This window comes from Tenebrio molitor, chromosome 2, assembly GCF_963966145.1.
Source record: "Tenebrio molitor chromosome 2, icTenMoli1.1, whole genome shotgun sequence".
Lineage (NCBI taxonomy): Eukaryota > Metazoa > Arthropoda > Insecta > Coleoptera > Tenebrionidae > Tenebrio > Tenebrio molitor.
This window is the reverse complement of record NC_091047.1, coordinates 14,600,088-14,627,566: the sequence shown is the minus strand read 5'-3', so window position 1 is coordinate 14,627,566 and position 27,479 is coordinate 14,600,088. Positions and strand designations below refer to the sequence as shown.

The following is a 27,479-nucleotide window of genomic DNA, read 5'->3' as shown; positions in this document are numbered from 1 at the left end:
AGTTATAAATGACCTGAGTTACATTAATTTCTTTTTGTTTTGTAAAACGAATTGTTTGCAAAGGCTTTACAAATTATTCAAATTACTTTAGGAAAACAATAAAAATTTAGTTCAGAAATCATTAATACTCCTCCTGTAGTAGCACTCTTTTCCAATTTACCCAAAGGCATTATTTTCTACAGGGTCTATCAGAACTGGCGGACCAAAATAATACGGTGAAATCATCATCTTCTGGGAATAATAGGAAAAATATTTAAAATAAATAAATAAATTATACTTATTCAAACCCCTTCAATATATAACTTTCTTTTTTTTTGCACCTTTGATTCAACTCTACCAATAAACATTTAAAATTCGGTATTTCTTTCTGGCTCACCTGTACATATCATATTTTATAAAATGGCGTTATTTCAAATTGGATAACTACAAAGTGAAGGATCAGTAATTGTACCTACATGTTAATAACATTTTTTAACATAATATGCCATTGAAGACAATGGTTGGTGAATGTAGTCAATTGTCCATCCCATAGGTCATCCTTCATCTGTAATGGTTCGTTACACCTTATTTGTTACACATGCTGATACATTAGTTATAATTGTGTCAAATTTGAACACAAACTTGTTTACACAAAAACATTTTATAATATCTAAAAGCCTATATCTCTTCGGAAATTGAAAGAAACAATGTTATAGCGAAAGTAGATAAAATATCGATACATCGATGAAACATCAATTGATCTGTCTATTGAGAAAACTCACGTGGTATCTTATTGTGGTTAAATATCAAAAAATCGTTTGAATAAAATCATTTCTAAAGAAATTTGATATGAAGAATTACACTTTTTGAGCTCGACAATTTGTTGATTGTACGGTGTCATTTGTAACATTGTGTTACTCACGGTTGTCATGATTTTACTGGAAAATGTATCACAGTTTCAATTAAAATTATTCTTGTTGAAGCAGCATTAGAATTTTTTAATGCTTATTAATATGGTACAATATCGCCAAAGTTACATTTTTACTCGTACTAAAATTGGGATTTTAGCATTAAAACGTAAAGTACGTCTGTCTCCAACATACTGCAAAATAATTGACGAAAGTAACCGATGTATGTCTTCAGGATCGCATTTTTTAGTGCGTCTATGTTTTGGATCGAATATGAATTGTGGAAAAGGTAATGAATAAAATTCGGAATCATTTAATATTTTATTTATACAAAAAGTCGAGTTACTATAAATAATATCTACATCATGATTGATTAACGAAATTTACAAACATTAAACAGGAAGAAAAAGGTGTTTCTTGTAGGAATGTGACAATGTGGTCTGTGGCTCATACTCTTGTTAATTTCCAAAGTAAAGATATGTTTTTATACATGACCGGGTGGAATATGACATATGGAGCTCGGATTTTAGTACAGTGGAAGTGATGACGGTAGGATTGTTGGACTTGCGGGGTGATAAATGAAAGTCGTATTTACAAGAGGTTTCATCTGATGTGTTTTATTATGAAGACAGAGATACTATATACAAGGGTGCAGTGCAGCGACAAAGACAACGGCGCCGTGTTCTTGTTTCCGTGTTGCATGGCCGCTGGGTGCTCTCCTGAAATGTCACAAGAAATCAGCGTTGGTTCGCTTGCCATACAAACAAACATATGCATTTACTACAAATAGAGCGGCAATTACGCGCAATTCACTCGCCAAATACGCTTCATTATCCCATTCTTCGTCTCGTCGTCCCGACGCCTAACACATTTACTATTTGTAAAGCATCGCGACGTCTATTACATCGAAGGCGCAGGCAGATATCGCAACTTTGACTGACTGCCACTTTGAAGTAAATTAGATTAAATTTCTCTTTCGATTGTTTTGTAGGTGAAATACGGAATGCTTCTCGCAACTAGGTTAGGAAATAAAAAAATCAGTTTTTCGAACGTATAAATTTGTATTACGACGTATGTACATCGAAATGACATCTAAATTTAATTTCCTGTATATATGGGTTTTAAATAACGCATCAAAATACAAAATGTATTTCTTCGTGAAATGCTCATTTCGGGGGTTGGGTACTTCACCAACCAAACCTGACGTTGAAAGCGCGAACATTTTCTTTTTCACCTTTTGCATTTCACTGTAGATAGGTACACGGTATTAGCGCCGGATCATTCATCCTCTTATTTCCGGTCGATATTTTTAACATTTTATTTTTCGGCAATACGTTCTTGTCGGCTGCGAAAATAAATCAATTGGATTAAAAAAACTCATTCGTTCTTGCCAACAGGACGTCAGTTTCTGCGTCTTTTTGCTGACCAAATAGCTTGAATTTAAACTACCATCTGCAGGAGAGAGTTTTTTTTGCGAGAATATTCTCCTAACTGAATATTTGACATATTCGTGAATTTTAAAAATTAAAGTTTTTATTTAAGTTAATCTACATAATTACGGATTCTAGAAATTTTTGTTTCTCTGAATAAAAAAGTATGTACTTATATTTTATATTTTGATAGTGTAAGTAATTAAATTTTGTAGAAGTTGCTATCGTTAATCCACGTTTTCAAGTTGTAGTAAATTTGAATTATTTACATCATTTAATGCTCTTGTGTAGAGGACGCATTCTCAATTTATAATTTTTTAACTTTTTGAAGATTCGACTTGACCAGCAACAGTGTCACATAAAGTTGAATTTAAAAAATTATTAAGATGGAGTAGTTTTCTAGAAACGATTAGGTAGGTACTGAGTTTCTGAGTACATATTCAAAAAATTCAGTCCTCCAAAAAAACATCGAATGCCATTCATTATCAACATTTTTTCAGTTGCTTTTACTGGTGTTTACAAAATTATGTTGACATATTAATTGAGTTAATTATAATATCTTTCTCTCTATGTCCTTTCACTCCTAATGGAATACCTATAGGGCGCTTTCGCGTTTCTTGGCCAATGATTAGTATGGTTGAGTGGCTGGCCCAATGCAATTAATTATAATAAAATTATTATAATTTAATTTAAAATTATTGTAATTTAATTATAATAAATCAATCCAATAGTCCATACAGGAAGTTTTTTATTCATGAAATTGACTGAAAATATGACTTACAAAAGTAATGATGTGACTTCCAACGTAGGACCTAAAATTCGATATTAAATCCCAGAATGACGTTTGTTGTAAATCAGAAGATATACGAAAAGTTGGTTCTAACAAGATTTTATGCCTTTTGTATCATTCATGTTTTTAGTTTTTTGACAAGCCGTAGTGAAACTTGTACTAAATCAACGAGTAAAAACTTTTCCCATCTAGTGCGAACTTCCTGATAAGCAGAATACAGATGTGTTATAAATAATCATTGACAAATAGCATTGCGTCACAATTTAGCATTTTTTCTATAATGAAGCAATTTGTTTCTAATACTAGTAAATTGACCTTAAGGAATTTTAGTTCAAATTATGGTAAAATATTCTTTTATGTACATAGTGTGTCCCTATCCGGACCATTAAAATTTGAACAAAGTATTGTTAATATTAGGTCTTAAACGATGATATTTCTTGACAATACTGGGTGATTCTGAAAAATGTTTGGAAAAAAACCGGTAATCGGTGTTGATGAAAAGATGTCATAGATAAAAAAAAAATTTATAAGTAGAAGTTTTTTAGTTTTCGAGAAACAAATGATTGAAAATTTGGTCAAAATTGCTATTAGTAGGTACGCTGCTGCTGAGTTAAAGGTGGTTAACTGATTACTCTGGTTGTTTAGCAACAACAATAATCGAGGGTAAAAGGTGCCCGGCAGTCACAAACGTGATATTACTCCTTTCGATCATTTCCATAGAAACATTTACAAAGCAATGTGCTTGCACTTACGACTTTATTGCGGAGTTGATGTAACAACGGTTGCTAATGAAATGAACAAATTCGGACAAATTTTCCCTATTCATAGGCGCTGAAAATACAAGGATGTTGGGGTAATTTCCATCCTTTTGATTTCATCCCCAAAAGTCAATTACGGAGAATTATTTACGGATATAGTATTTTTACCCTTAATAGAAATATTGACTAAAATCATAAATTACACCACAGGTACTTACTTTACAGGTAAGAAACCGGTCACTATTGTAGGTTAGCTCTGTCTTACTTGTCACTGTGTGGCCGCTTTCGATGCAATGAAATCATCACCAATTTGCAAATGAATTGCGATCATTCACCATTTTGGGAAGTTTAACGTGGAAATTTGCAAAAAGTACATCGGATAGAATAGATAGCATTGTAGACTGTTACTAATATTATCGAAACTTCAATTATCAATAACAAGGGAAGTAGAAATTACTAGTGCCTTAAAATTTGAAGATTGTAACTGCAGGAAAAGAAAAATAAATAATTGAGTTCATGTTCGATTTTTTTTTTGTGATCCGCTTGAAGATAAAAAATAGTACACATTCAGAGTAGAAGCTCTTTTTGTGGTGCTTCGCCCAGTTGTCGACCTCAACTGCGTTTCGGTCTTCAATCTCTGGGCTTAGCACAAAGTGAGACGCTTCTACTCTGATATAATATATTATTTCGTGAAAATCATACGACACTCATTAATGACCAATCAAAAATTAGTGGAAAAAATGTTTTGCTGTCCAAGATCCCAAATTTTATTAAATGACACAATCGAACATACAGATAAAAAAGATAAAACAAATCACTTAAAATTAAATACATAACAATAATTATTGTAATAAACATTCCGTCTGGAAATTAAAGAGCGATCGAATTAATTTGTAATCGAGTTATCCATGAATCCGAAATCGTATGTCGTTACTTGAACTCCACGCTCCAATAATCACAGCGCAAAACACAGGTTAGATTTCCACATACAGGGTGTTTTCGAAGTTGAGGTGTTCCTTTTAACCTGTGATAGTATGCGTTGTTCTAAAGAGTTTTAGCCAAAGTCACCTTAGTAAAATGTGTACCGCAATGAAGATACAATGAGTTAATTTTTTTGAAATTTTTGAAACCGGTCCTGCTCAAATTTGCGCTGATTTGTTAGAAATTAGAATTGACAAAAAAAAATCAAATGAGCATGGACGTTAATCAAAAATACTGTCAGAGTTGTCATCTAATTAGTCGGAATTGTTTTATAATGAAAATAATGAGCTCACAGATATGTTGCTAATGTATGGGCAATGTTATCACGTTATCAGAATGCAGCTGCGGCGTCCAGAGAGTACGCAGAGCGATTTCCAGAAAGACACCATCCTGGGCCACGTCAGTTATTAATCTAGTAGAGCGGAGAAATAGACAGAATCGGACTCAAAATTTTAGAAAACAATAAAAATATTCAATCATATATCTCCGTTAATACAAACATTTTACTAAGAAGATTTAGGCTAAAATTCTTAAGAATAATGTATAGTATCTCGCGTTACAAGGAACCCCTCAACTTCGAAAACACCCTGTATAGTCCAATTTTTACCCTTTTGCGACGACGTCATTATCTAGTAACTTTATGTATGTTTGAGCTAGGATCAGAAACAAATTTGAATGGATCATAAATAACTATAAATGTGTCAAATTTGTTGACAATTGCTTCGAAAGGTTATGTTTGTAATCAATGTAATAAGTGAAAGAAATTAAAAATTGTCAAATGGACAGAAGCATAAAATAACCTCAAAGTTACCATCAATAAATAAACGTGCCTTTTTTTTTGTTTTTTTTCTGTCTCTGTCGTTTCAATAAAGACAAAGCGAGGAAGGAAATCGTGACGTCACCTCAAAAGGGTAAAAATTCGACTATATCAATCTCAAAAACATATGGATTGAAATCCATGGAAACTAGTAGAAGTAGTATTAGAATTAACAACAACACGTGATTCAGAATCATCCCTCATACGTTCCACTATGTTCTACAACCATTTGTAGGTAGGGTAATAGTACCTACCTCCATGGTATGGACGTATCGAAATGGATTAGTTCTTTTTAGGGTTTGTGTCGTTACGATTTTCTTACCGAATCTGCATTCGAGCATTAATTCATAACCGGATTTTTTTTTCAGTGCGTTCCCCAAAGTCCTATTAATTTGCTCGAGCTTGACGCACTGAAAAAAGATTCCGGAAAGAATTAATGCTCTTATGAGATTATAAGTGATAACGCCTTGGTGATAATTATCAGTACCTATCTATTTGAAAGTCAAAATATGTAGATTAATCTGAATTTTGTTCGTCTTGTTACTGGTTTTTTATTTTATACACATTTTATTTTTAATTAACTACACCTATTTTTCCAAAAAAATTAAAATAAAAACCCCATTTACTTCATGAATTAGATGGATGGTTTTTTATTTCACTATCCATTCACTAAACGCTGCATATAAATAATTTAATATAAGCGTTTGAAACGTATCTTACGAATTAGCTAATGTGCTCAATCCCTGAGGCGCAATTAAACAAGTTCAAAAGCAGATTCAGCAAAACTCGGGAGGATCTATTAATAAAATCTTTCGAGTAAATTACGATATTTTTGTTTTATTTACAGATGGAACGCAGAGTGATTTTTCAGATTTATTCTATTAGAGAAATTGGGGGGGTTTCCATAATATTGATTTAATGCCATATTTTGGTTAAGGGTATAACAACTATGTTATTATTGTTGTAGAAGCTAAATAACTTTAAGAACTTCCGATGTCTAGAAATCAGATTTAGTATTTTTAAAGATATTTCGTAGAATTTGAAGTTTTTTTTATAATGAAACATTCACGAAGCATCTTCACTTTAGATAACCGTAGGTTTATGAACGGCTTTCAACGCCAACTTCGACGGCAAATTAAAAAAAAAAACACTCGTTATGGTATGATCGTGAAAAAAGCAGCAACTACACAGGTATTGTTTAACAAAACGCCATTAATCAACAAAACGCTATTGATCACAAGCAAAATGGCTATATTATAAATTTTCAACAATTATGAAGTTCCGGATTCGCGTTAAATATCCTGTGGATCCTAAAAATAACTAAATTGAAATTTTGTATTTTTATGTCTATGCTTAGCGTGTATTTACCTATGGTTTCCTCGTTTCGTAGTTAGAGCCAGAATGACTCCTGGCGGTCACGAGTCACGAGTGGCCCACGAGCCATGAAGTAAAAACCCCTGGGCTACATTAAAACAATTTTACTCCAAGTTTAAATACAATTATTGTAAATTGACATACAGCAATTTGTTTTCTAAAAAATACGAAGAAAGTGTAAACTCAAGAAGTGATGTCGTTCTAGAAATCTAGATCAAAGTAATGTTTGATTTCACGTAGTTTTTGATTTGAAATCATTTATAAGATACCCTGTATTAATATAGTACAAATTGTCTCTAAAAAACGTATATAATTCCATTATACCCTCTAATTTTATTGCCCCTTTGTTCTGCAGTGCCGACTCAAGGAAGGACAAACATCGGGTAAATTAACAACTCCTACTTATTTATGGAATTATTTATGGTAGTTACAAGACGATTTTCTCTCCTATTGTAATAGTATTTTACAGTAGAAGTCCGTTAGGATAGCCTTTACTGCCGAGCCAGAAATTTTGTGAGACGAGCTCGCAGAGTGAGTCGAATAATACTGGCGAGGCTGTAAAGGCCCTAACGGACGTGTATTGTACAATAGTTTTTGTAATATCTCTACGATTCGTTCACAATTATCTTTTTGAAATACATTTTTTTCAACGCCATCGAAAAAACCGAATGATTAATAAGTGTGAGGAGGACGTCGTCATGTCGACCGTTGTTTGTGAAAAAAAATTGTTTCAATGTTGTTTGTCAGATTTGTTCAATGCTTAACTTTCCGTTGAAAATAAGTGAATGAAATCAATAAAAAACCGCAATCAAGATATTCCCGATGTCCTGAAGTGAGGTCACCGTTATTGCCTGCAAAATCGCGCTTGTGTTAGTGAAGCATCATCTTCGATCTTGTCTCCATTTGCTGCTGTTTGTCAGATTTGTTCAACACTTTCCGGAAATCAATAAAAAATCGCGATCAAGATATTCCCGGCGATCAAGATATTCCCGATGTCCGGATGGCCGCAGAGCAAGTGAGGTAATCGTTATTCCCTGCAAAATCGCGCTTGTGTCGGTGTTAAAATTCTGAAGCATCATCTTCGATCTCGTCTACATCTGCTAGTGACTTACGGATTTCGATTAATTCAAGGTGTGTCCCATAACATTAAACATTAATTATTGTACCAATTGTAAAAAAGTTGAAAAATAAAGTTTAGATCTACGTTGCTATAGTTATTTGGTCATTCATAACGGCCGCTCCCGCTCACAACGGACACCCTTAACGGACTCCGGCCGTTATGAGGTTGTTTACATGGTGACAAACAGTCCGGATATCCACCTTTAACAGATATTACAAAAACATATTAATAAAACATATTAAAGCAAACAGAGTATGATTTCCAGGACTGCTGAAGATAACTTATAAAAATTCAATTTTTTTTTAAGTTATTCTTTTCAATTTTTATAAGTTGTCAACAATCCTGAAGATCATACTCTGTTTGCTTTAATGTTTCCATTTTATTTTAGCAAATAGAAAATATCATTCAAGTTTTTCAAAATTTTTGCCTATTTAAACGAGCACGCAAAACGTTGTGTGCACTTCGGCCAAAAAGTGCACTTTTTTATATATACAAAAAATACAATTTACAAAAAATATTACAAAAAATGATTTACAATTTAAGTCAAAATTGACTATTTTTTGACGAGGACTTTACGTTCTTTTACAGACACTTTGTATATAGGCGTATTGGAAGAATTTGGTTGTTCTTTAGTAATAGCCTTCGGTTTTACACGAGTTGTATCGGGTGTTTTTTTTTTTCACCTCAAAGTTGGCGTTGAAGAGTGAACTGTGAACGCACCACTCGTCAGTCTGCAGAGCAAAAACACAAATAATGCACAAGATTCGTGGTGCGTTCACAATAGACTCTTCAACGACTACTTTGAGGTGACATTTAAAAAAACACACGATACAATATGAGATGACCAACAATAAGAAAAATAAAGGGCAGCTATGGAAATAGTTATTTGTGTATCAGACCCAAAATGTGCATCTTTTTCGTCCGAGTCTGGGTTTTCTAGTCGAGACTTGAAAACAGGCGTGGACAAAAGGCACTTTTTGGCTAAAGTGCACACAACGTTTTTCGTGTTCGTTTATTTGAAAAACATTAATTAATTGTAAATTAATTTAAAAATTTATATACAGGGTGTCCCAAAAATGGCGTACTAACGGTGCACCACGGTGTAGAAGAGATTACCGTAAACGACAGAAAAATGTTAAAAAAATTCTATTGGACTTATTTGCTGAGTTAGGGGTCTTTGAAAGTGGCACTTAACAGGTCGATTATTTTGAAATATATGTATGAAATTGTCATGACAGCTACGTCTAATCGTACATATTATCACAAAGCACAAGATCATTCACTACCAATATTTAATTCTGCACAAGAGAGAATTTAGAAGCTTTGGAAATCGAAAATATTATTTTAAATCCACTACGGTAACATTGCAAGGTAATGACGTACGAATATATCTTTGTTTACATTGTACTACCGTTAATAATAATAATAATTGATTTTTTTGTCGGAAACATTTTTTCCATAATAAATAATCTTGAAATTATATTTGTGCTAATTAATTAACAAACATTTAAATTACACAATTATGTAAAATTTTATAAAATATAAAATATTTCTTCTAATTTGTCATTGCTTGAATCTTCTATTGTTCCAAGGACTGACGCTGCATTACCCCGTTGTACTGCAATGCTTATTCTTTGGCTCAAATAAGAAGTTGATCTTGATTCATTTGTAATCTTCTGTATTTTCTGACCAATCTCATTAATTATTTTTCTTGCGTCATCACCCCAAGGACCCAAAGTCTCAATAGCAATAGGTACGAAATGGTAATTATTATAAGTCTCCACAGTTACGTATTTCGACTTTTTTGTATTTTCTCGTAGGTGAGCAGCTTCTCCAGCTTTTTTTGAAGATAATTCAATATATGATTTAGCCAATGTATCCGTGCATGTTACATCCCATAAAAGAGGTTTGCCACATAACCAGGGAATTAAAGTTATACCGTCTGGTCTTTTGTTGACTTTTCGATAATATCCATTTGGTTTTCGTATCGACGGAATTTCAGCAGATGTTAGTGCTCGTTTAACAAGGTCATTGATCATTTCATGACGTGCTCTTTTTCCAGCACGTCTGTAGCATGATAGACCATGATGACCCAATTTATCGACAATTTCGCCGCATATACATGGGTGGGGAACACACATAGGAATACCAAGTCCTAAACAAATTGAAATTCTGAAACACTGAATATCTAAAAGAGTACCTAAATTTGTAGAAGGGAGTGCATGTAGCCAAGCTCCAGATTCTTTTTCTTGAAGAGCTAATAATCGGGCTTGGTCTTTGTTTGTAGACATTCTATCTAATAATATTTTATGACAAATATTGTGAATTTTTTCATCCCAAATTTTCTGATCATAAGCCGTTGGAATTTCCAAAGGTTTCATGTTAGTAATTAAACTCCAATTTAAAATTGCTTCTTCATTAGCTGAATCATTTAGTTGCGAAATTGAATTTGGAAGTATAAGTGACGATAATTGATTAGAAGAGTTCCAAGATCCAAGAAATGCCGGATAACATAGTTTGTTTACATCTCTAAGACCAAGTCCTCCTAGCTTTATCGGTAAAGTAGCTTGAATCCAACTGTTATCATTTTCCAAATTCACGTTACAAATGTTTGAAATAGATTGCCGTAGGACATTGTCATATTGTTTTAGTTCCAGTTTGGAACGCCAGCAAGGTGTACATCTAAGTAGGTGATTCATTTTGGGTATAGAAAATGCTCTTTGCATTAGATAAAAAGCCATATGTGATGGTAAATGACACATGCGAGTGGTCATGTTATCTAATTCAGAAGTCCGTTTCTCTAATGCTTTTGATAGCCCTGTGTCATATAAAGGACAACCTAGTATATATGTATTCTCTTGTTTTAAAAGCTTAATTCCAGGTGCAATGAAGTTGAATTGTTCCAATATTTTATTTCTCTCTTCTGTATCATTAGATGTCACTGCTAGTTCACATTTTGAGAAATTAAGCTCTAAACCTATGTCTTTTGATCTACTTATAATGGATTCCAAATCTTGAAATACATTTTCTTGATCAGAAATTAATGTACCATCATCCATATACCTCAGAACAGAGGGAATTTATCATAGATTGAATACCAAGACAAAATAAAGGAGGTCCTCACGGATCACCTTGTTGGACACCTCGTTGGGAAAGGATAACTGTAGAACCATAGTAGAGATTAGAAGGTTTCTGATAACACTGACTTAAAAAATTATAGAATTCTGGAATTTCTTCATTAACTTTCTTCAAAATTGTTTCTCTGTCTAGCATATTGAAGGCATTCAAGAAATCAATTTTTAAAAGTACTTTTGTTGACTATGAGGATATTGTAAATATCGTCTAGCAGAATGTATAGCGGCTTCTATTCCTCCTTTTGTTCCAAATCCAAGCTGATGAGGTCTAAACTTTGGTCCTAGCTTATCAGCTATCCTTCGACAAACAATTTTGGATATTAATCTTCTAATGGTAAAACCTACAGCGATTGGTCGTATACCACCATCTTTCTTTTTTAAGGCACAAAGATTTGCACCATATAATATTGGACATATTGATGAAGGTACTTTACCATTCAATAATAACGTTCCTAAATTCGTTAAGGATGTAGTTAAATTCACTTTATTCTGGCCTAATACATCAGATGTTAAATCTTTAAGATGTTGAGGTCGGATGGCATCTAATCCACCAGCAGAACCATTTGGGAACGATGCTATAGCTTTTGTTACTTCTAGACTAGTTACAGAAGACATATTATTATCCGATTTTTGTTGAAAAACTGTTGTTGAGTTATATTTTCTTGGTGGTGGGTGTTTCTTCTGTAATGCTTGTATCGTGGCTTCATTTCTTGCAGCAATCATATCTTGTGAAGTCAACATATTTAAAGCACCACGTATATCCCCATCTGATAATTTTGTTTGAGCCTTTTGACATAGTTGACTGTCATTTTCTTTAAACTTTTTGGTAATTTTTCTCTGTTTTTTGTCGACAAAATTTTCCATAATGTGGTTGTATATCTCATTAAAATCTGCTTGTTTGATAATCTTCCAGGCGTTAAGGTTTTCTTTTACGAAGGTTGTTAGGTTTTTTGATTTATTTATCTTTTGTGGTAGTTGCAAAACAGCATAAGTAAACAAAAATAGTTTGTACCATGTTACATCAGTATTTTTTTCTACAACATCATTAATAACATTTGTCAGTTCATTGGAAACTAAAGGACGAGCTGCTTTTGGAACTCTCTTTAGTACAGGAATTTTAGATTTTAAATTGGATAAATAATTTTCTTGAAAGACATTGGTATATATTTTTTCATATTTTTTTCATGTACATTTAAACATTCTCGATAAGGTAGTAAGTAGTTTGTACGCCAATTTTGGGACACCCTGTATTTAGTTATATACCACTTTTCACGTTATGTACTGTCGCGAGCAAAAAAAATTGGTCGTCAAATTGATGCTTTGACGCAATGGAAAATGCTCCATTGTAAAACGGTCCCAAATATCATAATTCATAACCTATGATCATGTTGTATGACATTAATTGTAATTTTTTTCTCATTTTTTTTGACACTTTGTTGACATCTAACCAAATTTTGAAATGACATTGACGACCAGAATTTTTTGCTCGCGACAGTACCTTGGGAAAAGAACACGAAAACAAAATTTCTCAAAACGTGCAGAATAAATAAATAAACTGGCAGTTGTCAGTTTTGCCATTTGCGTCAATGTTATTTAAAACATTATTTTAAAAAGTATTCATGACAGAATCCTGTTTTCGAAATGGAAACGAAGAAAACCATGACTGGATTTACCATACATAATTTTGTTTGTTGGAGTTTGGAAAAAACCTTCTTCACGGAGTACTATTGGGGACACGGAAAACTGGGTAGATGTGTGATTCAGTTGTCAAAATTTCTAAACCATACCTTAGCTACTCATAACTACTAAGGACAACGTAACATTTTATCTGCCCCGCCCATTTCATTTTCTTATTTACAAATCAAATAGGTTGTTAAGACGATCTGATTTACACAGTAAAAATTTCTGACATTCGAATTGTCTTAATGACATTTTATTTTTTAGAACCTAAAACAATAATTGTGGACTTGACAGCAAAATTCTAACCTTAACTTTTTTACGTGGCAAATGTGATGAAAAGTTGTACAGATTAAATCTGGCTTTGATTCTGATTGGTCAATTTTAGTGGGCGGAGCAGATAAAAAGTTATAACGGCAATACTAAACCAAGTTGACAGTTTTTTTGAAAACATCAATCATAATGACGGTAAAGGTGCATTTACATTGACACTTTTTGAAATGACAATAACAGACTGCCCAGGATTCCATGTCCCTCATTGTATGATTGAAGCTATGGCGCACGTTTTCAGAACATAGCCGCGTCTTATCTCTTTTTTTTGTGAATCATACTGTTGTTCAATAATGGGGAAACAATTCTGAAACAGTGAAACCATTTGGATTGCGAACGTATATGTGAATAAGAGAAAAAAAAATTAAAGGGTCGAAAGACACTTACTGTATTATGACTTTATTAGATCAATAATGGGTCTCATAACATCGTGTGGATATAAAGGACCATAAACCCTACTGTAAATCAAATTGCCCAACTTAATACTAGGATCAGCTTAACATTTACCCGCTTTATGCTGATGAAATTAACTGACATAACGAGTAAATATTTAATAAAATATTATAACAAGGTTAACATTTTGTTCATTGTTCAGTTGATCATGTTATTTTATTATTACATACTAATTTATTAATTGTAAATTTTCTGAACGTTTAACAATGAAATATAATTGCTATAGATTCATAATAGTTATTTAATAAACTAGTTTGTTAATGAAGGCGATTAATAATCGAAACTGTTTAAAGCACGAACGAGTGTAGCGAGTGAGTGGCTTTAATAGTTGAGATTATTAATCGCCCATTAACAAAAGAGTTGATTACAAAATTTTTTCGTTGACAGCAAACTTTTTTTTTTTTTGGTGACAAATTTTGAAATTAAAGCCAAATCAAAACCAATTTCATCTTTTTCCATAAAGATGACACCTTATAAATACCTTCATTCTTTTTTTGTCCTCAGGGTAGGCCATTTTTAAATTTTTCAACACTCTCTATTCACTTTTCCACAAGGAGTATCAGAAGACGTCAACTCCATTCACATTCAATTTCACGTAACAATCACGATTGCTACGGAAACCTAGTTACCTTTGAAAAATATGACATGCGAATTATAACCAAAAATGTCGGCTTTTGAAAAAGTGAACTTGTAATTGTTGAGTTATGGAGCTATAAAATATAGAAAACCCTGCTGCACTACCTGCTGCAGTGTTGGTAAGTGCAAACAATGCATGTTCGAGGTTGTTTATACATCAAAATTTAATCATAACGTCAAAATCGCAAAAATCGTTGATTAATGAAAAATAGTGTATTAATGAGGTCCATTAATACACTATAATTTAGACAAAAGAATTCATTAATATTGAAATTAACAAGCGGTCAACGGAAAAATTATTAAAAAATGTTAGAATGGTAAATAGGTAGGCGTACTTTTTGATTCAAGTCTCAGTTATAAAATTTGTTTTAAAATGAAGATATTTTAACAACTCCCAGCAATTCATCATAAGAATACAAGTGTTTTACATTTATTTTGGAGGATGTGAGTATTAGACATTTAAAAATTCCAATTGGGGTTTATTATTATATTACGTAGTAGATATGCAATAGTGAAGAGCTTAAACATTTTATATATATTCAACGGTTTGTTGGTTGGTTCAAAATTGATGAGTTAAGCGCTGGCATTGCCGTCCCATTTGTAAAACACTTTAAAAGCTTTCCATGAGCGCTTACCATTAATGACGTGTACGTTAACACTTGTAGGGGCTGCGATTGTGGGAACGCATGAATAGTTCCCCGAATCAGAGAGATGTGCACTTGTGATGTGCAATCGTGACGTTAAACCATCCGTCCATTGGTTCTGTAACACATGTCGTAGGTTGTAGATAGGACTATTGAATTTACGTGACAAGAATTTAAATTCTACGATTATGGAGGCAACATCGTTACATAATTGGGATGATGATGCAGCCTCTCGATACCATCGTCACTAAGTAGGGTGTTTGGAGACTCAGGCGTAGGCTTATTACACTCACCTGCACCGTGACCCTCGTGACAGAGTCGGCATCATTAACATGGGGTTGCAGCGTTTGGACGATCTCGGTGCCCTTGTACCAAAAAACGGTGCCCAAATCGTGTGGTCCTTGATTGATGACGCAGGTGAGTGTCACCGAGCTTCCTGCTTTTACGTGCAGGTCGCTCGCTTCCAGAATCCGAGCTTTTGCTTCTGAAAGAAGTTTGAAACATTTAGTTAAGATTCTTTTCTACACTACAACTATAACTGAAGTTTATTATTATATATTTAAGGTCCCACCTATTAGAATCTAATTGCAATTTCAAATCAAAAAATAATTCATTTCGGCAGTTATTCCTCTCTATATTTCACCGTATTGAAAATAAACCTCGTTCAAGACTGGTGTTAGAGCGCAAACGATTAAATATGATGTTATTTTCAGATATTTTATGACCGAATTTGTTTGTTAAACGTGGCACAAATGATCGAAGACTAAAAGTTTGTGTTACAGCTGAGATTGAAGTCATTTCGTTTGAATGAATATAGATTTCGCATTTGCTGGCTGAATTAAAAACACGCTGGATTTCAAATTGTAAAGAACAGCTACTTCCAAAAGACCAAACCGACATCTCGAGATAACTGTAATCATTAATGAGACGTGAATTTACTAATAGACTTCAGAAAATAATCTTCAGACCAGCGGAAACATGACAATTATCCTTCTACAAAAAGCGTACAGACAGTATTGTCGGCGTTAGTCTTGAACTTGAAAATGTGCAGAGAACTCATCAACGGGCCGACCATTAATCTTGTTTAACATTATGTAAAAATATAAAGTAAATTATTTTACATTTATTATTTTTCCGATAAATGTTTTTTAAATTTTTATTGACTAATAAATAATCATAATCACAATAGGGAAAATACAACCTATCGGGCTGGCAGCTCTGTATGTCAAAAAAGTATTTGGTCAGCCGAAAAGTCTGATACAAATGTCGTACGGTGTACGGTAGGTATTTTACTGCGGTTCAACTAATCAGGCGCTCGGCTTCACCTCATGCCTGAAACCTAGTTTTCGCGCTGTAAAATACCCCTATCGTACTTTATTGTCAATAACTATTGTACTATTGCGGGCAAAAAAAGTGGGACATCAAAGTCATTGTCTCGACTTTTAATGTGAAATAACCCTTACCTGATTCTAAACTTACTTTGAATTGATTGACGTTGTCATTAAGTATTGTGGGTTGTAGGGAATGATTGTAAGTAAGCACGTAGTGAATATTTATTTAATGCAAAGTTCCAATCAAAATCTATCTTTATCAAAACAAGAGGGCATTTGGAAGAGGAAAATAGGAGTATAAAATAAAATTTTAAACTGTCAGCTAGAATAGTGTCAAAAAAAAATGACAATAAAGCTTGAATTACATCGAATTTTTCAAAACTGGAACACGAACAGACCGCAAATTTCTCAAGCTGTTCTTGTATTGAATGTGAGAAGTATAACGATCTAATTGAATTATTTAATTTTTGAATCTGTTTTTATATACCTACCGGCATATCAAAAATTATCTTGATCAAAGGTGATGATGGATTTTCAAATAATTGTCGAAGCATTTGTGTCAATCATTTTTTGAACGTTAAAATCTGTCAAACAGTTTTATTTATTAATTTTTTCCCACACTTTGCACTAATGCCGAGCATGCCTTACAAATTGTGTTGGTGTGTTTCGCGAAACTGGCTCTGTGACTCATAGAAAAGGTGCAGCGTAGGTCAGTTGTTCGTACCGAAGAACTTGTCACACGAAATAAGTTGAGATGGACGTTTTCCAATCCATGACCATCTTTGACCAAGATAATTTTTGATATCCCGGTATTTTATCAGTCGTACAGGTCCGATGTTTGTTATGTTTTTCATAAAGAAAATTTATTTTTAGACGAAATTCCAACGTCCGTAGAGAAACCTTAATTTAATATTTTTTATACGAATGTGTGCAAGCATAAAACTACTCCACCATCTGCAACAGTGGTCGCATAAAACTTAAAAAAGTACAATTTAAGGCCGACAGTGGGCTAGACAAACGTACAATGCTAACGTGTTATTTAGTGCCCAATGTAGTTTAACAAAGAGTAATATTCATTGTTTTAGGCAAACCGCGCACATGAAAGGCCTTTACTGCGTTACGCAAACAGACAATGGAAGATTGAAAGCCAGCGTGTTTGGCTCAGGAAGATCAGGGATAAATCTAAGGTGGGAAATATCATGTGCGGATTTGTTCAGAATCCACATTCGGGACATTTCTCATTCTGAACCGATAGATGTAATTTATGATCGGACCAGTTACCCCTGGAGAGGAGAGTTTACTTCGAAGGCTGCTGGTCCGAAGCCAATTTCACAATATATGTGGGATTATATAAAGATGAGAGGGCATACCCGCCTTGTTTCCGTGGACGATTTATTCGAGTTACCAAAATGTATTGGTATTTCTTTTGCGTTGGATTAAAACTTTAAACGAAAATCGATTTCACACTTCCCTTCAACTGCTAAATGATTTTCATTTCAATTGTGGTCACGCAAACAATTTCTTTATTCGTTAAATTTGATTTACAGTAAATTCTAAAAAACAATTCATTAAAAGCGTGGGATTCAGAGTTGTATGTGGAAATTTGCAACGGTATAAATTCAAAAGTAAAAATAAACAGCGTTCAAGGAAACCTGTGGTGAAGTGGCCTGGTGTTTGTTCTAGTAATATATGATGCAGCAGCATAGATGTATCATTTATTCAGCACTTATCAGTCCGAATTATTTCTTTTCAAAAAACTATTCTTTTTAGAAATAACTGACGGAATTTTTCTTGGTTTTCTTGGTGCAAATCCAAGGCAACAAACAACAAGCAAATTACAGCAGAAAACAATAGTTTCATCTTGGAAAATTTTAAAATTCCTGTTGTTATTTGTTGTTATTCGATAACTAAGACGCGAGTATAGACCACAACGCGTTGCTACCATCTTGAAAAAATTTAGATCCTATTGGCACCTTGATTAATTTATTATTCTATCAAAGTGATAGATAACACTTTGTACGATATTCGTCGGATACTACATTCCTCGTGGGGCGATTCTCGCAATACGTGTGTTAATATCCCACTTATATTATACAGGGTATTTTACGAGTGATAATGAGCCCGACGGAATTGAAAATGCAACCCACACTACATTTCCGAAAAAAGCTGGCTACTGAAATTAAAATACCCGGCTTTTTTTGAAAATGTATTGTGGGTTGCATTTTTAATTCCGTCGGGCTCATTATCACTCGTGAAATACCCTGTATACTAAATAACTATTTATATTACAATAATTAAAGTGAGGTTATGTATCTGAATGTATGGAGGTAATGTCATAACAACTAAAAACACGACCTGCCTTTGTAAAAAAGAGAGAAAACCAGGGTCTGTTTAGCCACAAATTGTTTTTGAACGTTCAATATTTGCCTTCAATAATATTTACAATCTAATGTCCACATACAGAAAAATAATAATAAACCTTAAAAAGTTAATTTGATAATTGAAAACTAAATTGTAAGTATTATTGCAACAGAAATTACTAAGCGACCAGTTTACAGTTCGTTGGTCTTGCCTAGTTAGTTCTTTTGAAGAAACGTTTCGTGCAGTCCAATCTAGTTTTTTTTAAAAACCTCTTCTATCTAATCTGTCTAATAGTTTGCATTTAATTTTCCATGAAAATGTGAACAAAATTTACAAAAGATCTCCAAGTATTTCAGATAAGTTTTACCAAGATCATGTTATTAAGAAAACAATAATTTAAAAGGCTAAAGGTTTTTCTTATAATTTGCTGCATCCATGGACGTCTTGTCGCTTCTGTACTGTTTCTTTAGAAAGCGGGGATATTAATAAAAAGAAACCTAGTTTTAACTACTTAATTAAAAAATATGCTATTAAATCTTTGTTACAAAAAAAAATCTCGCTTTGATCGCAGCAATAAAAGAATTATTTATATTGACTACCCGTGCGAAAAGTTCGGATGCGTTTATTCCTGGTATCCTAAATACAGCAAATTTGAAATTTAAGGATTCAAGTCGGCGCTTTGGGGGACGTAATTTAGTATAGATATCACGTTATAACTCCTCTTCCAGTCCCTCCCACTTCAAAAATGTAAATGACACCTTATATTTTTAATGACTACTTATGAAAGAGGATATCTTTTTTAGGATGCCTGTGTGAAAAAAGTAATAAGTTACAAAGGAAAGTTTGTGAGATATTTGACTTTGAAGTTTATAAAATTCAACACTTATCGTTTGAATAAAGAATTCAAAGCCTAAATGAGACAATAACAAAAAATTAATAATATTCTTGTTAGGATTTGAAAATTATTAGGTAAAAATTAATTAATAAATATTCTAATTTTAATAAAATTAAATTTTCAAAATTTTTACATGGTGGTGTTTACAATAGTACAGCCGATTCTTAACCTGAATTTCGAACATTCTCAAAATGTTCTGGTCTTAAATCTGGCGAGACTGATTTTTCCAATCGTTAAAAATATTCAATTTTAAACATCAAAGTAAAATATTTCAAAGACTTTCATTTGTAACTTATCATTTTTTTGCAAAGATGTAATAAAAAGTTGTCTTCCTTTATAATCCGTCATTAAAAATTTTTAAGTGAAGATGGCTGGGCACGACTGGGGCAACTCCACTAAGTTGACACAACCTAAAATTTCAAATTCAAGTTAAATTTAAAGACACCAGAAATAAATATATCCGAATTTCTCTCGCGGACACTCGTTATATGAATCAACTCACCCCGTTGACTGAAAATTTAATATACAACTGTTTGTTTAGACCTCATTTAATTAGTTTCTTTATTTTACAGTGAAATTTTCTGGGTATAAAACTTCAAGGAAACAAAACCTCAGTCTGAGACAGTAATAGACATTTTATTGAAAACTTTATAAAAGTTTGTATTATAACTGTTCGTCAGCAGACTATGTCTGAAGAAAAAAATTACTAAAGAAAAATTGTAAATTTTAATGAACTGAATTATAATCATAACCAAGGTTTGACATAAGCGATATCTTTAATTGCAAATAATCCCCTTGCCCTCTTAACTTTTGAACTAGTTAAGATAGAAACATCGAACAAAAACTAACTGAATTGTTATCAAGGTTATTACTTTTTGACAAACTGCAGCCTGCATCTTCAAAGATGGCGCTGTCAACTTTGGAATTTCAAACAGCAAAGGTGGTCACGTAACATATCATTTGAAAGGTCTTTCAATTCTCTATCGTAGTGGCTTGATTGTTCGATTTCATGAGTTCGTTCTGGAGTTACGAGTACGTTCGTTTGAATGTGGTTTCATGGTCGTGCTAAAGATTTGTTTCACTCTCGTGTTTAAAGTAATTTTCGAACAAAAAAAGCCATCTGAGTTAGATACAATTTTATTAAATGAATAAGAATGATAAATAAATAAAAACAATCGATATTTAAACAATAAAATACACTGACCGGCAAAAAAAGTGGGACACCAAGAAAAATAATATTATACTAAAATCATGATTACAAAATTAAGTAAAAATGATGTCATTACTTGTATTCTGTTCTTAAAAATATACCACCTAACAAAGATGTCATTTGAAAGGCTTCAATTAACACATTAACAACAGAAAAGAAAAATACAATTATAAAAAATAAATAAACAAGGAACATGAACGCCTCTACTTATTTCAATATTTGGTATTCCCGCCTCTTGCCCTTATTACAGCTTCTAGCCTTCGTGGCATTGACTCGATTAAGTGCTGAATTTTTTCTTGAGGCGTATTATCCCATTCTCCTTGCACGATTCTTCGAAGCTCTTGAAGAGACACCAGCTCACCACGCCGCGCTCTAACCTGTTTACCGACAACGTCCCATAGATGCTCAATGGGGTTTAAGTCGGGACTACGTGCTGGCCAGTTCATTGTATCAATTCCTACATCATGAAGATAATCTGTTACAATTCGAGCAGTATGTGGGCGAACATTGTCGTGCATGAAAATGAAACCATCGCCTGCTAACTGGGCAAAACCCTCTATATACCTATGGGCTGTTAATGTGCCTCTTTCAATAAAAACCAACTGTGTACGGGCTACCCAAGAAAAACCTCCCCATACCATAATTGATCTTCCATTAAAACTGAGCCTTTCAGAAAAATTGCAAGGTGCGTTCTCCTGGTCTTCTCCAAACTCTCGCCCGTCCATCTGGAGATCGGAGAGCAAATCTCGACTCATCGCTAAAGAGTACCGACTTCCATTGCTCTAAATTCCAATTTAAGTGTTCCTGTGCAAAAAGTAATCTGGAAACCCGATGACCTCTGAGAAGTTCTGGTCCAGTTGCTGGTCGATAGGCCCCTAAATTTGCTTCGCCAAGTCTTCTTCTTACAGTCCTTTCATTCACGTTGACCTCTCGTACCCGTTCCAGTTGATTTCTTATCTTAACTGCCGTCATATGCCGATTTCTCAAACTAAGCATCGTAATGTATCGATTATCACGAGCGCTTGTACTTCTTCTACGTCCTGATCCAGGTCTTCTGGTGTACCCTCCAGTCTGACGAAAACGAAGTACGGCTCTATGGACACTGGGTCGTGCAAAACCAAGAGAATTCGCAGCTTCGCGAATGCTGAAGCCCACGTGGACTAGAGCTATAGCTCTTGCAGAATTTTCTTGCGATAATGGCATTTCAATGACAAAATGACAACTTGAATAACAAATTTGTGAAAATTCCATGACAACAATGTCAGAAATGCTTTTTAGGACGAAAGAAAATAAACGCCATCTGAGATTTTAATAGATTTAAGAAAAACTCAACAATTGAAAGGTAAAACCCAGTAAATCAAAAGAAAATTGTGGAGAATAGGAAATAAAACAAAAATAAACTTTTGGGATAAAAAAAATAACGTACATACTTAAATATAAATGAATTTTTTTAATGTCCCACTTTTTTTGCCGGTCAGTGTATAAATAAATGTGATCACCTTAACAAATGATGAAAACGTATACTCTCTGGACCTTTCATAAAACAGTTTATTTTAACATCTCCATATCAATCTCGAATAATTCTTGGTGTAACGGTCGCACATACCTGCGCAATTCTTTCTGTCAAATTGATTATGACAGGTTTGCTGTCGAAACGCGCGTTAGTTTTAGCGTAGTAATAAAGTACATTTGCTGTAAGGAAAACAATGAAGTGTTCGATGTACCTTCTATAGACTGTTTCATTTTATAGTAATTAAGTGGGATTAAAAAGAGGACACGAAATACTTAAAAACGCATAATTAATTAAATTCTAGTTAAAGCGTCAGTAGTATATTTATTTATTTAGGTGACTGGTTTTACTTGGAAGGGTAAGACTTGATTTACATACGATGTTCCTTACACAATGTTAACTTGTTATTCAATATAGTAAAGATATGTACGTGCGAGTTTTCTTCGCTGACATTTCTGAATCTTTAATGTGTTCCTTTCCTAAATAATGACCATCTGTAAGTAGTTCATCATCGCTCCTAGGTTTGCAGAACTGGTTTATAGTTGTTGCATATTCTGTTTGTAATATGATTAATTTCATAAGATTTATATTAAAATTTGACTGTTTGAGTTTTATTCTTTATGATTATTATTTAGTAACGCATTGACCTGCAAATTTTTTAAATGTATTTATTTTTACTCATTTTGCTACTATTTCACCACCCGTTGACTAATGTTGGTTAAACAAAAATATCCCTACAATTCGATGTAGTAACTAAGACTTATTTTTAATATTAAATTCCAAACAGGTACACAAGATTTTTTGTGACAAAATACTATGAATTTGCAGATCACATTTGAGGAAACTTGACTTTTATTCGCACAGACTTAAACATCACAGCAACATTCACGTGAATTTGGTGTAATTTTCACCGAAGTAAAGAGGTATTTATATATAAATAATGAAATCTGGTTTGTGGTTTAAGCGGTATTATAACAACGTATTTGGAAGGGAACAGGTTCAAATGTATTAAATATTCAAAGAATTTAAAGGTTCTGTATGGCACTTTTTGTGTCATGCCATTTAAATATTTTAACTTTCCTTTGAATCTTTGAACAATTCCGGTTTGGCTGACAAAATTCTCTGAATAAACCAAATTGTAACTTTAAAATGTGTGAGCACGACGTTTTCTTTATGGAAACGCTGCGGATTCATTAAAATATTATGAAACAAAAATGTAGTTTATTTTCATCTTAAAAAATTGATTTAACAGCGCGCAGAGGGTTCTTTAATAATAACTTTTATTATGCCCTACCTTTGGAATTTCTTTGACATTTTTTCTGTGCAAGATAAAGTGTAATGTGTACTATCATTTGTCAATTTGTCAAAGGACATTAAAAAACACTGTTATTTTACATGTGACAAAGTCTCAATAGCTGATAAGTACAAATAATTATGTTAAATATTGCGAACAGATAACTCTTATAGCAATAACGTCAATTACAATTAATTAATTAAAATTAATTTTAATTAATAATAATTAGCTATCGATGTATTTGACGAAAATATTTAAAAGGTTATTACCGTCCTCTGTACTTTGTTATGTGAGTTTTATTGCAAATTAATCGGAGACGGGTATTTCTAAATCAGAATTATCCGTTGGATAAATTCGGGCACTTGTGCTAACGCTTTAGTCCTTAATATAAAAAGTATTAATGACCGCAGCTGTAATAGTATTCGGGTTTTCTACGAGTCCTGTGACAGGGGTAGTATATCGCACGTAATCCGGATATATCCTTCGCCGGATTTGACGGCCGTTATAGATTAAGATATTAGAGCACAGGAATATGGATCGTTCACTCGGTCCCCATAATGGCTTGAAAGGGACGAAAAAGACGCAGAAGACATAGGACAAAGAAGAAAACAAACACAGGGAGAGGGGAAGACTTATTGCATACCAATAGGAAAGGATAAACGGACCATCGAAAACTGCCGAGTTTTCGCTTATTTTGTTAAAGGATGTTTTTATGTATTTATACAATTTGTTTTACGGCACAAGTTTCTAAATAAAGCCGTTTGTCGCTCCGTTCAGATCCTGAGAGACGCCACGATTTCCCTATACAGACCTACAACTTTAACAAAATGAGTTTACATTTGAAAATTAATAATTATGCTTTATTAAGGTATATAATATTAACTAGGGTTATTGCGGTGGTTAATGTAAATACAAATACAATACGTTTATGTTGTATAATAAAGTAACTGCAAAATTTATTAAGTTTTGTTATTACAGTTTTAAGTAAACAAGTTGATGTTGATCAGAAATATAACAATATCGCCATATTTATATATTCAGGACAGTATTAGAAATTTTGAACATGATGAGTAATAAAATTTTAATAAAAATTAAGTTTCTTTGCCGAATATAATTATTTATTCTAAAATGCTTAAAAGTAATGAATGTCATGCAGAGGGAGAACCAGATAATGTTAAAGACAATCAAAGCGCTATTGCCATAGTATCCTTAGCAACTCCCTTTTTAAAATCCTAACTGGCAACACACTTCTTGTGATCTTGTAAATCAAAGTAATACTCAGAAGTAAAAAAATAACAAGTAATTTGCTTTATAAAAATGTTGCCCTATTTATATAAAATATTACATTCCTAATTTTTTTACTTGCAAAATAACTTTGAGTAGGAGGCATTTTATAAAAAAATACACTGCCGTTACAAATCCACACTTTGTTTCCCTTAAAATCATTGCTAAAATCCAATTAGCATTATTGTTATTTTATGTTAAATTTTAATAAATGATGTTTACATTAAAAAAAAATATATTAGCATTAAGATTAATTTAAAAAATGTATTGTTCAAATTAGTCTATTTGCCTCTTAACCAATAATAAAATAAATACATTTTATTGTTGTTATTGGATATACATTAAAAAAATGACAATGTGGGTATTATAGCTATTAAGACAACAAGGGTTTTATAGACGATTTAAAAATCGAGATCGTAGTTTAAATCAGAGCGACCGCAGGGAGCGAGGATTTAATAGATCGAGATTTTTAAACTATAAAACACGCGTGGTCTTCAAGATTTTTTCTAACACTAACATCTTATCAGAAATTTTAATAAATTCAGAAATTATTCGAGGCGCGTCACAATTCACAAAATGCGGAGGTTGCCGTGGGTACTATCATTGCCATCTCGAACTCCAGGCCTTAAGCCAGACAGCGTGTGACGTCACGAGGAAGGCCAAACGTCAAAATTTGACATTTGTTTACATTTTCAGAAAGTATCAAATACGGTGTTTTAATCATTCTTATGGAAAATTGTGAGATAAGCAAAAGCTTGGTGGCAAGTGTATATAATAGTTTCAGTTGATACCAGGGTATTTACTGTTCATCGAACGTCGCAAGAGACGTTGAAACCTGGGAAGTATTTTTATACCCTATCAACATTTTCGTGATTACAAGTCGTTGTAAGGGCAATTTAGTTGAAACTATATTTGCTACACATATAATTAAGATGTATGAAGCATTTGTTGTGATTTGGTGTTATTTAAATGATTCACAAAGTAAAAATTACGAAAAAACAATAAATACACAAACTTAACCTCACTTGTAAATGACAATTTTCGCGTCATTAATGGCATTTAACTCCACGAGGCAGTAATTGTAAAGCCTAAACACATCGTTCTACTAAAAAAAAGCGTTCTAACCAAAAATTTTACTGTTTTTATTAAATTCTGGAGGTTTAATGCGTTTTTCGATGAAGCCTTTACTGTGACGTCACGATCAAAAACAATTGCTGCCTTAAGGCTTTGTGTTCTAGATGGCAATGGTACTATGGTAATAATATCAACAAATTTGGAAAAGAACAATTTTCATCGTTGAAATGTGCCAAAACGTTCCAGAAGAAATGAGAAAAAAGGGGCAACTTGTTACCAATGAAGTCTAAAAGTGCATACGCTTTTCTTGATATGGGGTAAGTGTGTAGAACTTCATTAAAAGTTAATTCACACTACGGCAAGAATCATTTGAAGAAAATATAAAGATTGCCAGTTTTCGATGGCCGGGCACTTGCATTGGATGAAACAGCAGAAGTTGAAGAAGAAGATGTTAGGAACAAGAGCACGAAGCTAATGTGGCAGTTCCAATTCAATAATTGTACTTTTCACTTTTGTGATAATTACTGTAAAAATGATGAATAAAATGTTACTTGAATAATATGAGTGAGCGTATTTTATGACTCTATAAGATACGTTGCTATTGACGACGTGTCTTATAGAGAAAAGCGTATTTTATGGGAAACATAAGGTGTGAGCTCAAATGCACCATGGAAACAGTATAAGATATTAGTGTTAGAAAAATATAATAAAATAAAAGGAAGTCATATGTTTACGATTTACAATTTTATTATCTCCATTTCAGAAAATTTTTGCGCGTCGTTTGATATAATTATTCCAAATTTATATTACATTTATGTTACATTTTTAATGTATTACATTAATGTGACATCAGTTTAAAAGAATTTGAGTTTTCATATTGATATTTAAATTTTAACTTATTGAGCTGTGTCTGTACTTTAAGCAGGAATCTGTTCTGATCCAAAGCAAAAGTTAAGTAATGAACGAAATTTAATAATAAAGGAAGAGATCTTTTCGGCGTATATTTCCCACTACATATGTAAATATTCATAAGGGTTTTGATTAAAGTAAAGGGTGTGAATTTATGTTATTTGTAATAACGGTCGGTCGAGAAAATCCAAATCCACAGCGACGCTTTTGAACCGCTTCTTGAAATCATCTGGATCAATATCTTAACACTGTTGCTGCACCACGGTCGGTGCGTTCGGAAATTTGTCTTATTGAAAACCAACTTCCTTCATACCAGTAATCCGACCCCGCTGAAACTCACTTATCTGTTGATAGTTTGCATGTTGATGGCAGCGACGAAGCTTTGGCATTCTCGCACATGTTTACTAGCAACTGTTAATTCAGCGATAGAAGGCTCCAATTTCTTGTTAAAATGTCCATTTAGATGGACAAGAAGGCTTAAATAATATATCAGTACTTTTTAAATATCCGTAATCCTACTATTAAACACATAGACGAGTACCTAAATTACTTATGGTTATCTTATATGTTTATTTAAATT

The 27,479-nt window shown here is 33.0% G+C and overlaps 1 protein-coding gene and 1 long non-coding RNA gene across 3 annotated transcripts in view; one reads left to right on the top strand and one right to left on the bottom strand.

Annotated features, from left to right (window-relative positions):
• Positions 1-1,224: 1,224 nt before the first annotated feature.
• LOC138123559 (zwei Ig domain protein zig-8-like) overlaps positions 1,225-27,479 on the bottom strand; it is a 234,504-nt gene continuing 208,249 nt past the window's right edge. The window contains exons 4-6 of one of the 2 annotated variants that reach the window (XM_069038312.1): positions 15,325-15,515; positions 15,023-15,149; positions 1,225-1,606 (exon numbers count right to left, since the gene is read on the bottom strand). In XM_069038312.1, coding sequence (XP_068894413.1) covers positions 1,491-1,606; positions 15,023-15,149; positions 15,325-15,515 — 434 coding nt within the window. In that variant the 3' untranslated portion in view covers positions 1,225-1,490. The remainder of the gene's footprint in view (positions 1,607-15,022; positions 15,150-15,324; positions 15,516-27,479) is intronic. The other variant, XM_069038313.1, reaches the window with a different exon arrangement.
• On the top strand, positions 25,289-26,549 carry LOC138123562 (uncharacterized). The gene is made up of 2 exons (XR_011156854.1): positions 25,289-26,307; positions 26,366-26,549. It is a non-coding gene; the product is annotated as an uncharacterized lncRNA (long non-coding RNA).